Genomic DNA, 14166 nt, shown 5'->3' with positions numbered 1-14166 from the left:
CGAACCTTTACCATTTTATCACAGTGCTCTCTATGTCCATGCACAGAAAATGTGAAAATGTGTTAAAGTTTGTTTAACCCACACCTGAAATCCAGAAGCTCTTAAACATGGTATATATGTGTATGCACACATAGACCCATTAAAGTTCACTTAGTTTTCAACATCAGCTCTGAAGAATCTTTATACAGTTTACTGAATACTCTAAGCTCTTAAAGAGTACATAGCAACCAACAACGCTCTGCCTATCAAATCAACAACAAATTTCCTTTAAAACTGAGTAATGCCTAACACCAAGATTAGGTAGGACCATGAGAAGAATCACGTCTTGTCCTTCCCAAGATAAGAACAGATCTGTAATCAGATATAAATAAGGAAAACCTTAGCTAGACAAACCTGAGAAACAAGTTAGAGAAGATATGGAAACTCTCTATTATTCAAACTACATTGCTTTCTACCCAGGCACTCAGTATAAGTTGAAACAAACATTCCTTCTTTGTCTGTAATGCTTTGTTTTTTGGTTTTTTTTCCGAACATAATATTTACACAGGTAGAATATTGCAAAGTTCAAGGTTACTAGTTGCATTGGCCCACTCAGCTATAACCGCCATTATTTCTGCCGTCCACTCATCCCCCTGGCCTTGCTTGGGATACCTCAACTCAACAAGTAGAAGCAGCAGTAGAGGCTGAATCAGTACATAGTCATGCACAATTCAGCAGGAACATTTTTTCCTTAATATGCCAGGCATTAATTTGCAACAGTACAGCAGTCACTAAGTGAACAACTGAAGTGTCCCCCATACCAAATGACTGCTCTTCCCAAAACCTGCAGGAACTTCACAATTCTGAAAAATCTCAAATTTGAGTTGTTTTCAGCTTCAAAAAGTTACTTACACCAGCAAGTGCTAACCAGTGGAATGCAAGAATGATGACAAACTTCTGATGCCTAGTAAATTAGGCTTTCCAAACACTGTTAATTTCTTAATCCACAGCACAAAAATCCAAAAGGAGCACAACTTACTGAGAGTGCATTTTCAGTTACTGTATTTGTGTTTCATGAACAGTTAAAAATTTTCTCTTCATTTTGAAACATATCATTTCGCATTTCATGAATACATTCAGAGTCAATTTTTTGTCATTACACGTGAAAAAGTTTTAATAGTTTTGCTTCAGAAGAACCAGTAAATGTGAATTCCTTATATTGCCATGTATTATCAATTCTACATTTGTTTTATTCTGATAAATCAGTGTTCACAAGTCTGATTCACAGATGTACAGGTCCGTGTGTGGAATATTCTTCCACTTCACCATGAAACCACAAATGTATAGCAAACCTCTGCTAACTTACTCCCATACATACTTGTCAAGCTTTTCATAAAAGATAAAGACATTGCCTTATCTTAAGCAGCATAGACACCTCTGCACTTCATTCAGTATATTAAAACCAGCTACACAGCAAAAAACACGATGTTCTTGGACACAGAGAGATTGAATTACAAAATCAAAAGTAGTAATTGTCTCATAATTGTCATTTACTTCAAAAGGGTTATGTTAAGATGACTAAGTTGTCTAGTAAAGCAATTTTATATAAGCATTTCGAGTACACCAATATGTTCTCTTAAACTTGCATTGCTATGTGATACAAACACCTCCTGAATTACAGCATAGACAAAAATACTTATTTCACTTACATTTATTCAGCAGAGATAATACTTTATTCAATTTGTGGTTTGGGGTGCTTGGCTTTGTTTTTATATGCATCTTCTTTTAGAGGGTGCTAAGCCAAAAACAACTGGTATCTTACTCCAAGAGCAAAGCTCTTCATCACTCCGCTATCTCACATACAAACTTCAGAATTATAATCCATTTCCCAAGTGTCTTGAACATCCACTAGTCTTATCCTTAAGCGCACCAGTTCTGCTACTCAAATGATGCAAAGAAACGTTTAAAATAATTTAGGTAAATTCTACTGAGTGTTTAACAGACAAGGAAACTAAACTCAGATCTTTGAATCTGATTCGCTATGTTCTTCAATGAAGAAAAGGAGATCCAAGAGCAATATTCATTTAACTGTTTTCACAATCTGCATAAACTGCTGCTTTATAAAGAATCTAAGCAAGTTTGAGATTGTATAACAAAAGTGAAGATCACAAACAAACAGACCACAGAAATGTCCATATCTAAGTTAAAATAACAAACAAACAACACCCCAAGGATTTTGTCATAAGCAGCAAAGTAAAGTTCCTATAATAGCAACACAGTCAAGACTAAAAGAATATCCATTTTAGCATGAGGAAAGAAGATCACAAAGGACAAAAGAAGTACAAACTGCTATTTAATAGGTCATCTTTTGACAGCTAGTCCTCAACAGCACAAGTATTCAATGCCATATTTCTATTCCTACCAATGTCAAGAAGAACATTAATCACCTTCCATAAAAGCTAAGCCATTAACTATTCAGATCAGAGATGTCTAAACCATTTCTTCATGAAACCAGAATCTGCTAAAATACTGATACACAAAATAAACAAGGGAATTGTGCAACTAACTTCTTGCAGTGAGTGAACTTTAAATTTGTTGCAGAGTTAATACGGTTCTTTCAATGAAGCCCATGTTCTCACACCCTTGTCCCCTTAAGAGCATTTAACATCCATGGTGTGAAAACAGCATGTTAATTAATGGCTTCAACCCATGGAATTACATAAAACTGACATGCAGGATCACTTAAAAAGATCAAAAATATACCAACTCCGACTTTGTATATGTATTTCAGATAAACTGAAAAATTATACATACAAAAATTATTTTATACACTTTAAATTGAAGATACCACTTTGATATTTCAGTTAATTTCTGTATGTGAATACACTTATTGTATATACTCTGTTTCTTCTACAATTTACAAAATCAATTATACAAAGAGAAAGAAAAAGCTACTAGCTTAGCAAATTAATCTCCTAGATCCTTGCTTTAACAGTCATAACTAACTTAAAATAACTCACTACACAAACTGGATTTACATAGTAGGATTTTGGATTATTTCCCCCCCATAACAGACTACTATAAAGCTTCATGATATCACAGGTTATATTAAGTAGCTATGTAATTTCAGGAAGTCATTACAGTCATACTATCCTTCTAGACTAATAAAGAAAATACTATTTAGAAGTCTTTGTCAATTGTTTTCCTCACATTCCAGATAGGGCTTTAAATATTTCAAACATTCCCCAGATTCTATTACATCCAAGGTAAAAAAAAGCCCAAAGAGTAACAACTTCGGCTTGAGACTTACCAAAGGGGTTTTAAAATACTTTTGGACAACTGTTTATACAAGAGAAACATTATCAACTCTTTTCCCAACATTTCAGGGTGATGAAGACTCTGTTTAGAAGTTATAGCTGAACCTAATTTAACAAACGCGAGTGTATTACAGAAGGTTTATTAGAAGCACGTGTAGATTCACTAGAAGAACACTAAACCAATACTACTAGAAAGAGTAAACAAGTGAAGAACTATACTTCATTAAAGTCAACAGCATCATAAAAAATAATCATTAAATTCCTACTAGAGAAGATAACTACTCCAAAAATACATTTTCTGATAAGTCCTCTCATTTGTGGGGTTCTAATTTGCTGATATTAGAAACCTCTCTCAAGAACAGGATTGCTCTTGCCCCCACCACTTCCCTTCTCTCCCCCCGTCCTCCCCCAGATGAAAGTGAAAAGGAGAACGTGAGCTGGCACTGCGCATTTACCAGTCATTCCCAGCCTACGGGCATGAATTTCCCAAGGGGTATGACAAGCCACAAGATAGATCTCGTGATTTAAAGAAATCTAACAGCATTGTAAAATACTTCATTTCTAACATCTGGGAACAATTTAAAAGAAAGGACCAGAAATTTGATGGTATGTGAGACAAATAAAAGCATATCAGAATTCCAATCTAGACAGTAAACATTTCCCTCTAACAGATACACACTTGTAAACACACAGCATCAATATTCAATATCTGAATTAACTTTGGGGACTGGATATTGGAAACAACATGACAATATACTTTAAACCCCCAAACATAGCATATATAGACTTCCTTCAGTTTACACGTGATGGATCAGAATTTAATTCGTGCTTCATTTTTAACAGGTTGCATTTTTAATGCAACATTGCAACAATGCAACACATACTTTTTCATGAAGAATACTTTACCTGCATTATGCTCTGACTATGTGCACTACTGTCCAAATACATAATCTGAATTACCTAATGAACAGATTGCTACACCTCTTGTATGTACAGGATTCACAGAAAACTCAATTCAGGACAGGACAAACATACAATCCAAAAGAAATTCCATGCAGGTTCAAAAGTATTTTACAAAGTATAAAGTTTAAATTATAAGCTAGTTATCACTTCATCAGAACCTGACATAGAAGGAGTATGTCTAGTTGATTTTTTTTTTTAAGATTACATTATTTAATTATATTAGCATGAACTCTTATCAAATGAGGCCATGAACTCCATGGACACTTAAAAACTCACTTAAAACAGCACTTGGTTTTAACTCACTATGAAGTTAACCGGATAAAATATGACCACCTTTCCATACTCATTCTCTGTATTCTCTTTTTTAGGCTATCCTCAGCCAATCACATATTGTTTATATATCCTAACAACTAACTTCACTATTTTTACGCTCATTTTTTTTCAGTAAGGAAGGATCTAGGAGAAAATTAAGCTTTTATTCTTTCTTCTTGCAACTATATGCATGGTACATGCCATGTACCTAGCATCTGAAGATAAAGATGGACTATTAAACCACAAAGCTGAACAGCCAAACCTCCACTTAAATTATGCCACCTAGCCTCGTTTGGAAACCTTCAAGTTTTTAATTGTAATGAAAGACTGCAGGCAAGAGTCTAGTCCAATACCAGCTGACACTTCAAACATACAGGAGGAAGAATAAACAAGATAATTTATTCCAGTATTTCAGACTTTTTTTCCACATTTACCAGGAAAGAAAGTGTTACTCTAAAGCAGCTGTACATAATTGGTAGTAAATAGGAATAGGTCAGAAAAACTCACTGGAGCTGTCACTTGGATGAGCTCTCAGCTTTCTAGTTAGAGAATGATGTCACCTAGATTTATAGATTGGGTCCTTTAGTAGCAATTTCTACATAAGATCCACAAGGAAGGTACTTTCTACTTCATTTTCCACTATTTCACAATAAAAAAATAAAAGCACTAGTGCTGTTTTGTCTATAACTCAATATTGACATTACACATTCACAGAAAAAGTCATTTTATTAAAAGCTACAGACAGCTTTATGTACTTGTAGCTATAAAAACCACCCAAACCCCTACATCAAACATCACAGTCCCATTAACAGCTTGTGAAATCACAACCTCATTTGAACCAACTATCACCAAAAGCAACACTCCTACCTTCTCCCTTGCCCCAGGAACTTGCTCCTACTCTGTCCTCCCCAGTTTTATATTGCTACAAGTATTTATACGACCACATGCTTCTGTACAAATGTGACTAAAGAGATGCAACTCACTGTTTTGTCAGCTTAACTTTATCCTGGTTAAGTTCCCAAGAGAGGTTTGTGAAGCGGCTACCCAAACATTTGTTGCACAAGTATTACAGTGACAGGTAAAAATGGAATGCAACTCAATTTGCTTGTGAAAACATGGCCCAAATCTGTGAGAAATGGGAAATGTATTTTCATGCTGGTATTGGTTCATACTTTTTCAGATGGTCCAGGTGATCACATTTCTCTTCCTAGAATCCCCTAAATTAAGATGTAAATATAGGTTTTCTGATACAAATGAAAAATAGGTGATTTCCAGTTAGTGACAGACATCAAAACACATCAAATAGGTCTACTAAGCCTTCCTTGCAATGATGCATACTTGCTACAGAGCACAAACTAATTTTCAACATTTTTCCTTTCTTTTCATTTTCAGCTCTCTCTGTTTTTCCACATATACTACAGTGGCAGAATAAGCATTAAGAAAAAAAAAAGTTACAAAGAAAATAGAATTGGAGTAGATTGTTCTGGGAATAAATATGAAAGTCACTTCAAACAGGGTCATTTAACAGAAGTTACTGTTAAAAAGAGAGCAGATGTCTTTCACTGTAAGATGCTATTTTTTGTCACCAAGGATGTACTCCCCATACCACTGACTGCTGACAGGGCAAATTCAGGTGCCAGTTCCAGAGTTCTGAACATGGTCACACTTCATTCTTACTTCACTGCTAGAATGTTCTGCACATTTTTTGCTCTCTACTGTTGCTACGACTAAGTATCATTGAATGCAAAAGTTGATGTAAAAACAATTCCTCCGATTCACAAACAATCCATTTTCCTCATATCACTACCCTCAGCAGACTCTTTGCCTAATCTACTAGCAATCTACTAGTAACTATATTAGACATTCAAAGACCGCTCAAAAATGTCATTCTGATATTTTAAATACAATTAAATAGACCATCACATGGCATTTGTCTGTATGAATGAGTCAGTTTTTTATCCTACCACTCCCTTCCTTTTATTTAAGTATCTAGAATGACGGCAGTGAAAGCAGATTTCAGAAAAAATAAGAAGATACTAAAAGCAAAAATATATATTTAAATATTTAAACACATATTTAAATACATTTTCTCATTTCTTAAGTTTAGTCTAAACTTTTCTTCTGACAACTTGCTAGAATTTCTGACTGACTTTTTCTACACATATTTTCGTTATGCAGTGTACAGCTCAAATTAAAAAAATCACAATAAATCCACAAAATTTGTTTCCGCCACAAGGAAACTCTCAGTTATTAGTAGCAAAAAAGAGTCAGTGTTCTGTAATTTTGTAAGAGATTACCTCTCAGAACTTGAGTTAGAAAAAAGCGAACAATGCTTCAAGAGTACTTACAGACACTGCTACTTTGTGCTCTCTTCCTTTTTACCATCAGCTCATATGTCTTCTGGTTTTAGCTACCTCACTTTCCCCACACTATTATATTCCTCAAGTTAAATTTCAGCAGTCAGGAAAAAGGGGGGACTTTCTGACACATTATTGATTGGAAAACTATCAGAAAGTACTAGGACAGTGCTTCTTAGCATACCTAACATAACCAACTAAATACACATCAAGTATTCCCTCTTTTCTTAAGCATCCTGCAAACACTGATGCCCTGACTTCTGGGGGAAAAGGCCATTCCCACATCTTTAAACATTATTTACAGGAATATGAATTTTCCCTCCCAGGTGTAACTGGTGCTGTCCACATCAGCTAAAGTTCACTTTTCGGCCAGTGTAATCCACAGCACTGTCAACAATTCCATGAATTCCCAAGTGCATGCACCAAATAACGCATCCATGAAGGAATGACTGCTTCTTTTCTCCCCCTCAAGTACCAGTATACCTCAGCCACTCTGAAATGTGCAATGTACATACACAAAATGAGTCACTCAGTTGTTCAGGCCCCATTTACCGCACAGCTACACATGCCATCCAGGAGAAAGACGATACATTAGACTGAAGTGACACACACTGAAATACAGTAAAAGAGAACTATTATCTTCAACATGCACCAAAAGTTCACCTAAGTTATTCCCTGCATCTGTGCGATGTATATTCTTTATACCACATTTTATACCACTCCAAAAATTCTTTTAATTACTCTCGAGAAAACTAATACGTACCTCTTACATTCACTTCAACAACTGAAAAATGCTCTATCACTCCAAGTACTAAATCAATTTACCTATCCAGATTAAAGTATCATAACTGTAAAGGGAACACAAGACAGCAATTCAAACTACAGTTACTAGATTGTGATACTTAAACCTATATAGCCAGTGAGTTTGAGACCAGAAGCTAACTAGCAGACCATCTCATTTTTAGTGACTAAGGACCTCATGTAGGAAAAACAAAGCAACTGAGATGTAGCTTTAAGAAACATATATAATAAGGCAATTTATAAAGTACGCATGAGGAAAACTATAAATTAAAAATGTATAGAACTTCTTCAAGAAACTGAAAAAAAAAAAAAAAAATCTATGAACTATGTAATATACTACCTTTACCAGAATCCTTAGGTCTGTCCTATTCAAAAATACTTTACACAAACTGCCCATATACAACATGAGTTCACAAAGAAACAGCAAACACAGAGCTAAAGCTCATTATGTTTGTATGATTTTGTAAATTGTAACATAAGGGGTGAACTGTGTGCAGACTAACATTTCCTTGCCTCCATGTATTCCAGAAAGCAAAACAAGAAATTACAGACCATACATATGAAGTATTTCATATGTACTTAGAAGATGACTGGGTGTTGATATGTTCTAACACTTTCAGAAATTAAAGCACACCACTTCTCTGACAGATTATAGCTGGGAAGCATGCTCCCACTGCATATTTTGAGTTGCACAAATCCCTACATTTACTCTATGTAAACCAAGTTTTCAAATACTATTTGTCATTTTTTAATACCTCCATTTTGAGTTTTATGTTTTCCTCTTCTTTTGGTGCTAATTTCTAGTGACTCAACGCGTAAATAAAATCAAGATTGAACATTCAACAGTTGATGAACAAAAATGTTTTAAATCAATCAAAGCATACAGCACAAACAAATGTTAACAGCTTCCAATTTAGCAGCCTCATTAGCAGGTAACTCTGAGACTATAAAACTGTTAATAAAACATTATAAGCAAGTATTCCTTTGACTTTATATTTGCTTGGCCCACATTCAGTCCCTAAAGCTCAAAAGCTTTTTTTAATGCAAAGACAATTCCCAGACTACAGCAGTTAACTTCCACTATTACTCTTTTACAAATAGGTTTAGAAATGTAACTAACATGTTTGCTTTTCTGTTTAAAAGAGAAACCAGTCAGACAATAGTTAATATAATTTTCAAATTTGTACAGACATGACTGATGTTGATAAAATAAAGCAAATTTTTCCAAACAGAAGAGTAATATGTCACGATCCTAATTGTATGTCACAACTGAATATATCACAAACATGCTGTCTAACTGATCAGCATATATACAGTAGGCATATCTCAAAAAAGCCTCCGGTCAAGCAAGTATCCTGGATGAGTCGATTTCACACAGGTAAATCCCTGCCCACTTCAATGGCTACAGAGTCACAACAAAAGCAGTGTCAAAAGAGCATTAAAACTGCTTATGCAACTCCTTGGACTCAAAACTTGTTCCCTACACATTCCCAAAGCACCCCAAATAAAAGATAACAGACAAGGAGAAGTGAGATAAACGTTCCCAATTGTTTATATACCACCTACAAGTAAAACATTCCTAAAATTCAAAAACTGTATTAGCATCTTAAGATAATAACAGAAGCTCCAGAACACCATCCAGTTTACCCCTCCCACATCTAAAAGCTTTCTTCAGAAAATCATAATCCTTCTTTCTTATTCCCATTAAATCCGTGCACCAATTGATTGCTTCCTTTTAAAATCCAAAGTCCATTTTCACAAGACAAATAACACACCTTTTTGACATTTCTGTGCCTTTCCTTGTATTTAATCACTGCTTCTAATACATGTCTTGCCTTCTTATAACTTCTACAATAAACAGAAAGAAGCAGTTTATGTCATCTAAGCATCTTTATTTCATTGTCTGGCTACCATCTGAAAATAGGGTTCCAAAACTGCACTACATGGTTACAACATATTTCATGAATGCTCAGATTCTCATAACATTCTAAGTCGCTCATAGTTAAGAATGAAAGGGATACTGGATCCACTTACTTCTGCTTAAGTGAGAATGTCAGAAATCAAAGTTCAAGCAATACATTGTCTACCTGAAATTACTTCTTCATTAGACATGATTGAGGGCAATTTATAAATTGTTTTGCCTCAAAGCTATTCATATGGGGCGGTTTACATCTGAAAGTCTTCAACTTCCTTAGATATTCCTCCAAACTGTTAAACACATTCCTGAAGTTTTAATCAGTTAAAACTTTGTGCTCCCAAGCAAGGGAGAAATAATCACGCCGGTTCACATTTCTGACAGGGATTAGCTCCCACAGCTTTCCTCTTGATTCAGAGAGCGATTTTAAGCTTGTCTACAACACCGCATGAACATGTGGAGCCAGATGAGTCCAGAATCTAAATAACTGACTTCTTACAGCTCCTCTGAGAAGCAAGCTTGCTCACAAACATCATACAGGTCCCTCTGACAGAGTAGCACCTGTATCTACAGGCTAGCTGTATTACACAAGAACTAGTCCAAATCCAGACAGACCAACACTGAATCTGAGCTGAAGAGCTTTACTAGACAAAACCTGGCTTACCAAGGAGCTCGCATACATCAGCTTCAGGGGAAAAGATAGCTATGTAGCATAGTTATAGAGTCCCTGGACAAATGTAGAGACTTGATGGTATGCACTAGAAAACTTTTATACTTCTACCACTGAAACAGAATTGCTTGCATGCATCCATTACTATAACCTAAAGGTCCCTTGTCCCATGTATCTTTGCATTCTCACTATTTCTTGGTCTGCTTCTATGAAGTACTGATCTAAATCCTGCAACAGATTTGAATATAGAAGTGAAATAAATAGTAAATTAGCAACTATTCGGAAGCTATTTCCTTGTTAGAATAAAGATGATAAATACATAACTGAACTTGAATGTAAAAAGTAAAGCAGAGCAAACGCCCGCTGCCCTGTCTACATAACAAATTCTACCTCCCATATTTTTGTGTCCTATTATAGACAGCCACTTCTTTTTGAACTTCAGTTGTAATTGTTTTGAACAAAGGATGGGTGAAAAGAAGAAAACATGTCTCATACAGTCACCATGCCACAATGAGAAAATGTTGTCTTGAAAAAAATCTGCAAAATTAAGCTTTAAAATAAGAAGCCAACAGCACTACATTAGTCTAGAACCACTGTTTACAGCTCAGCATCTAGAACAGTATTTTGTGTAGCACCTCCAATTTACCTCTACGGATTTTTGGTTAATAAAACATATACTGCTGACTAAATATCAGCTGACAATGACTAGTTCAAATCTTGCAACTTGCAATTACTGATGGTCAAAGTAGTTCATTTTGTATCAACAATTTGTCCCGTTATTTGCTAAGTGTACATCCTACCTTCACACCAACTGCAACATCAGCGACAATGCTGTAAAAAAGAAAAAAAAAACAAAAACACAAGTCAAGCCATTTATCCTCATAAAACCAACTTTTTAATGTATTGCAATGTCAAAATAATGAGAAATCTGAAGAGCCAATAACCTCCCCAGTCAAAAAATAATGCTCAAAGAACACTGAGAACTACAAAAGAAACCTACAAAAGCCACTAAGGTCCCCCAACTTATAGGCTTCTCCAAAAGTCCAAAGTTTCAAGTAAACATTACACTAAAGCAACACTGCCAGGAAATTTATTTAGGAAACTTGGGTTTCTGGACTACATGAGATCACAGGGTGAAAATAAAAGAATTTAAAAATAAGTACAAAACTTTTCTTGCACACCCCTATTTACTAGATAGCTAGTTCAGCAACACAGGCTATCCTACAGATCTTACAGCAGGAAGAAATTAACGCATTTTTTTGAAATTAACTTGGAAAAAGGAACACACTGGCAGGTACACCCATATGAAATTGAAGGAAATGTCATCAGGTAGACTTATACGGAATTCTGCAACAGGTATGTCAAGGTACATCTGTTTCTTAGAGGTTGTGGCATTGTAACTCACAGTGTGTAACAGAACCCCCCCAAAAAACTAAGTCCACATCAAAAAAAATGAAAGCAAACCACAAATATGTGAAAGCATTCCACAATATAATAGTCATTAATGACAGGACTTCTCAGACAGGATTTGCAACTCCCAACATTATAATCACAACTAACCATAAAAAGCCTTTAAAACTCTCACAGTTGGAAGGCTAAATGCTTTAAGCATACCAAAGAGATTGCTCCTCTGTTTGAAGCAGAGTAAACAATCCAATAGGGAATGTGGAAGCCGTTGTATTTACACTAACGAAGCCTACAACCATCAGGCTGGTTGTGCAGGTCCAGCAGACGGGCCTGTGAACAGGGGCTGCCCCCTAGCCCGGCCGGGCCCGCGGGCCCCGCTGGCCGACTCCCTTCAAACCTTCCCTCTCTGGCTTTCACAGCCAGTCCTCAACACACACGTCTTTCCACCTGGGGAGGAGAGAGGGGAAACCAGAGGGCTTATTAGGCAGTTTCTGAAAACAAAAGAGCTCGACATCTGGCTCCCGCTGGTATGGCTCCTCCCCTCCAGCCAGCTCCAAAACAAACCCCGGCCCCACCGAGCGCCCCTTCTCACCCCACAACTGGGGGAGAGAGGGCAAAGGCGGGGGAAAGGGAGAGAACACGAGGCTCTGGAGGAGACTGATGGGGCAGATCGTGCTCCCCTTCACCGCCAGAACCGAGGGCTCAGCACCACGCTGAGGAGGGGCGGCCCGAGTCCTCAGCACTTCCAAGGGAAGACCCCACCGAGGGGCCCGCGGCACGGGGAGCCTGAGCCCCTTCTTCTCCTCCACCCCCGTACCGGGCCTCAGGCTCCAGCTGTCCTGCGGCGGGAACCCCGCCTGTCCCACCGCCGCTCCCCGCACGCTCGGAGACGCCCGCCCGCCGGCAGAAAGCCGCGGCGGGGAGCGAGACCCCGGCACCGGGACAGGTCCCACCACCGTCCGGTGGCACAACCCCGGCAGTAGTTTCGCCCCCACCGCCCCGGTCGTTACTCACCCGTCCATCGCCGAGCAGGACAAAGCGCGGACAAGCGGGACAGAGAGCCGCGCAGGCAGCGCGTACGGAGAAGCTGTGAGAAAATGGCGGCCTGGCCTGCACGGAAACCGCCGAGCGTTGTCGAGTGCCGGATTCCGTTCCTCGTCCCCCGCCGCTACTGAGCATGCGTCCGCTCCCCGGGCATGCGCACTCCGCGCCGCTGAAGCTGTTGCCATCAGCTGCCCGAGCCGGGCCGGGCCGGTGCGTGAGGCGGTGCGAGCGTACCCCGCGTGGGGCGGGCCATCGGCGGCCTCCACCGCCCCACCCGGGCCTCAACTGGCGGCCGGGCCGCACTTGTTGCGGCGGCGCTTCCCGGTGCCGTGAGCCTCGCTCCTCGCCATGGACAGCGTTCGGAAGGGCCGCTCCAGGCCCGGGCTCCCCGCACACCCCGATCCCATAGACCGCCCCACCTGGCAGGGAGCCTTGACCTCAGCGCTCGGTGCCATCGGCCACACTGGCCTTTATAAGCGAGCAACCTGTTGGTTATTTAACTAACTGCTAATGCTTATTCAGAAAATAGTAAAGACCAATGTACAAAGTAACTATTGCAGTGAGTGAGACTGTTTCTTCACAGAAGTTGGTGTAGTCATGGTTCTCTGTAAACGAATGTATTAGGGTACAAACTGTTTGCTCTACATGGCCATTAGGAAATATGCTTTTCCCTCCATTGTTTCTTGCTAGTTGTCAATATTTCATCATAAATCTTACAATGTTTGATACAAAGTTTATAGAAGTAGCTGTTCATGGCACAATCCTGGAATGCTTCCAAACAAAAACTAAAGATTTTACGCCTATGAAGGAAAATTTGAAAATGTGATCCGAATGTTCCTAAAAGATCCCAAACACAAAAATATATTAAAAGGTATTCAAAACATCTGTATTTTCTATATTTTGGTCTGGCAATACTGGTTTCAAAAACACAAGTGTAGGCCCCTTGGAGTCTGTCACTGAAGCCCTTGCAATGAAGCCTTGTAAAGAATTTAAGAGACATATGTGCATATGTCCATATGTTGTGCATATGTCCATAACTAGAAAATTCTCACTATGCTTTACTAGCCCTGTTTCCCTCTCTTCTAACTGACCTCATGAGTAGACCAGTAGCTAACTTCACAAGTAAGAATACATGCAAATTCTCATTTTAGTCTGTGACTTTTGTTCTATTCTGGAAAAGTACTCTGGTTCTCTGCAACAATCAATTTACTAGTTAGAAAATAAGTAATATTGCTTCTCCTAAGTGCCTTTATCGCTTGGATGTCTGCTGCTACCTTCTCTCTCAACAACTGTCTTCAGCACCCATCACTGACCACCAGACTAAATGATTTATTATTCTCATAAAATCCCTCATAAACATTTCAGTTGCTTAGGTTGTATATGAAGTTCATCATGCCAAAT

General features: G+C 38.3%; 1 protein-coding gene across 5 annotated transcripts in view; it reads right to left on the bottom strand.

Annotated features, from left to right (window-relative positions):
• Positions 1-12986, bottom strand: part of PTBP2 (polypyrimidine tract binding protein 2) — a 51663-nt gene extending 38677 nt beyond the window's left edge. For 4 of the 5 annotated variants that reach the window (XM_080349184.1, XM_080349185.1, XM_080349186.1 and 1 more), the window contains exons 1-2: positions 12736-12986; positions 11115-11145 (exon numbers count right to left, since the gene is read on the bottom strand). In XM_080349184.1, the coding sequence (XP_080205310.1) occupies positions 11115-11145; positions 12736-12950 (246 nt within the window). In that variant the 5' untranslated portion in view covers positions 12951-12986. The remainder of the gene's footprint in view (positions 1-11114; positions 11146-12735) is intronic. The other variant, XM_080349188.1, reaches the window with a different exon arrangement.
• Positions 12987-14166: the final 1180 nt, after the last annotated feature.

This window comes from Nesoenas mayeri, assembly GCF_963082525.1.
Source record: "Nesoenas mayeri genome assembly, chromosome: 8".
In the NCBI taxonomy this organism is placed as follows: Eukaryota; Metazoa; Chordata; class Aves; order Columbiformes; family Columbidae; genus Nesoenas; species Nesoenas mayeri.
The sequence above is the reverse complement of the archived record's forward strand: the minus strand, read 5'-3'. Positions and strand labels throughout refer to the sequence as shown.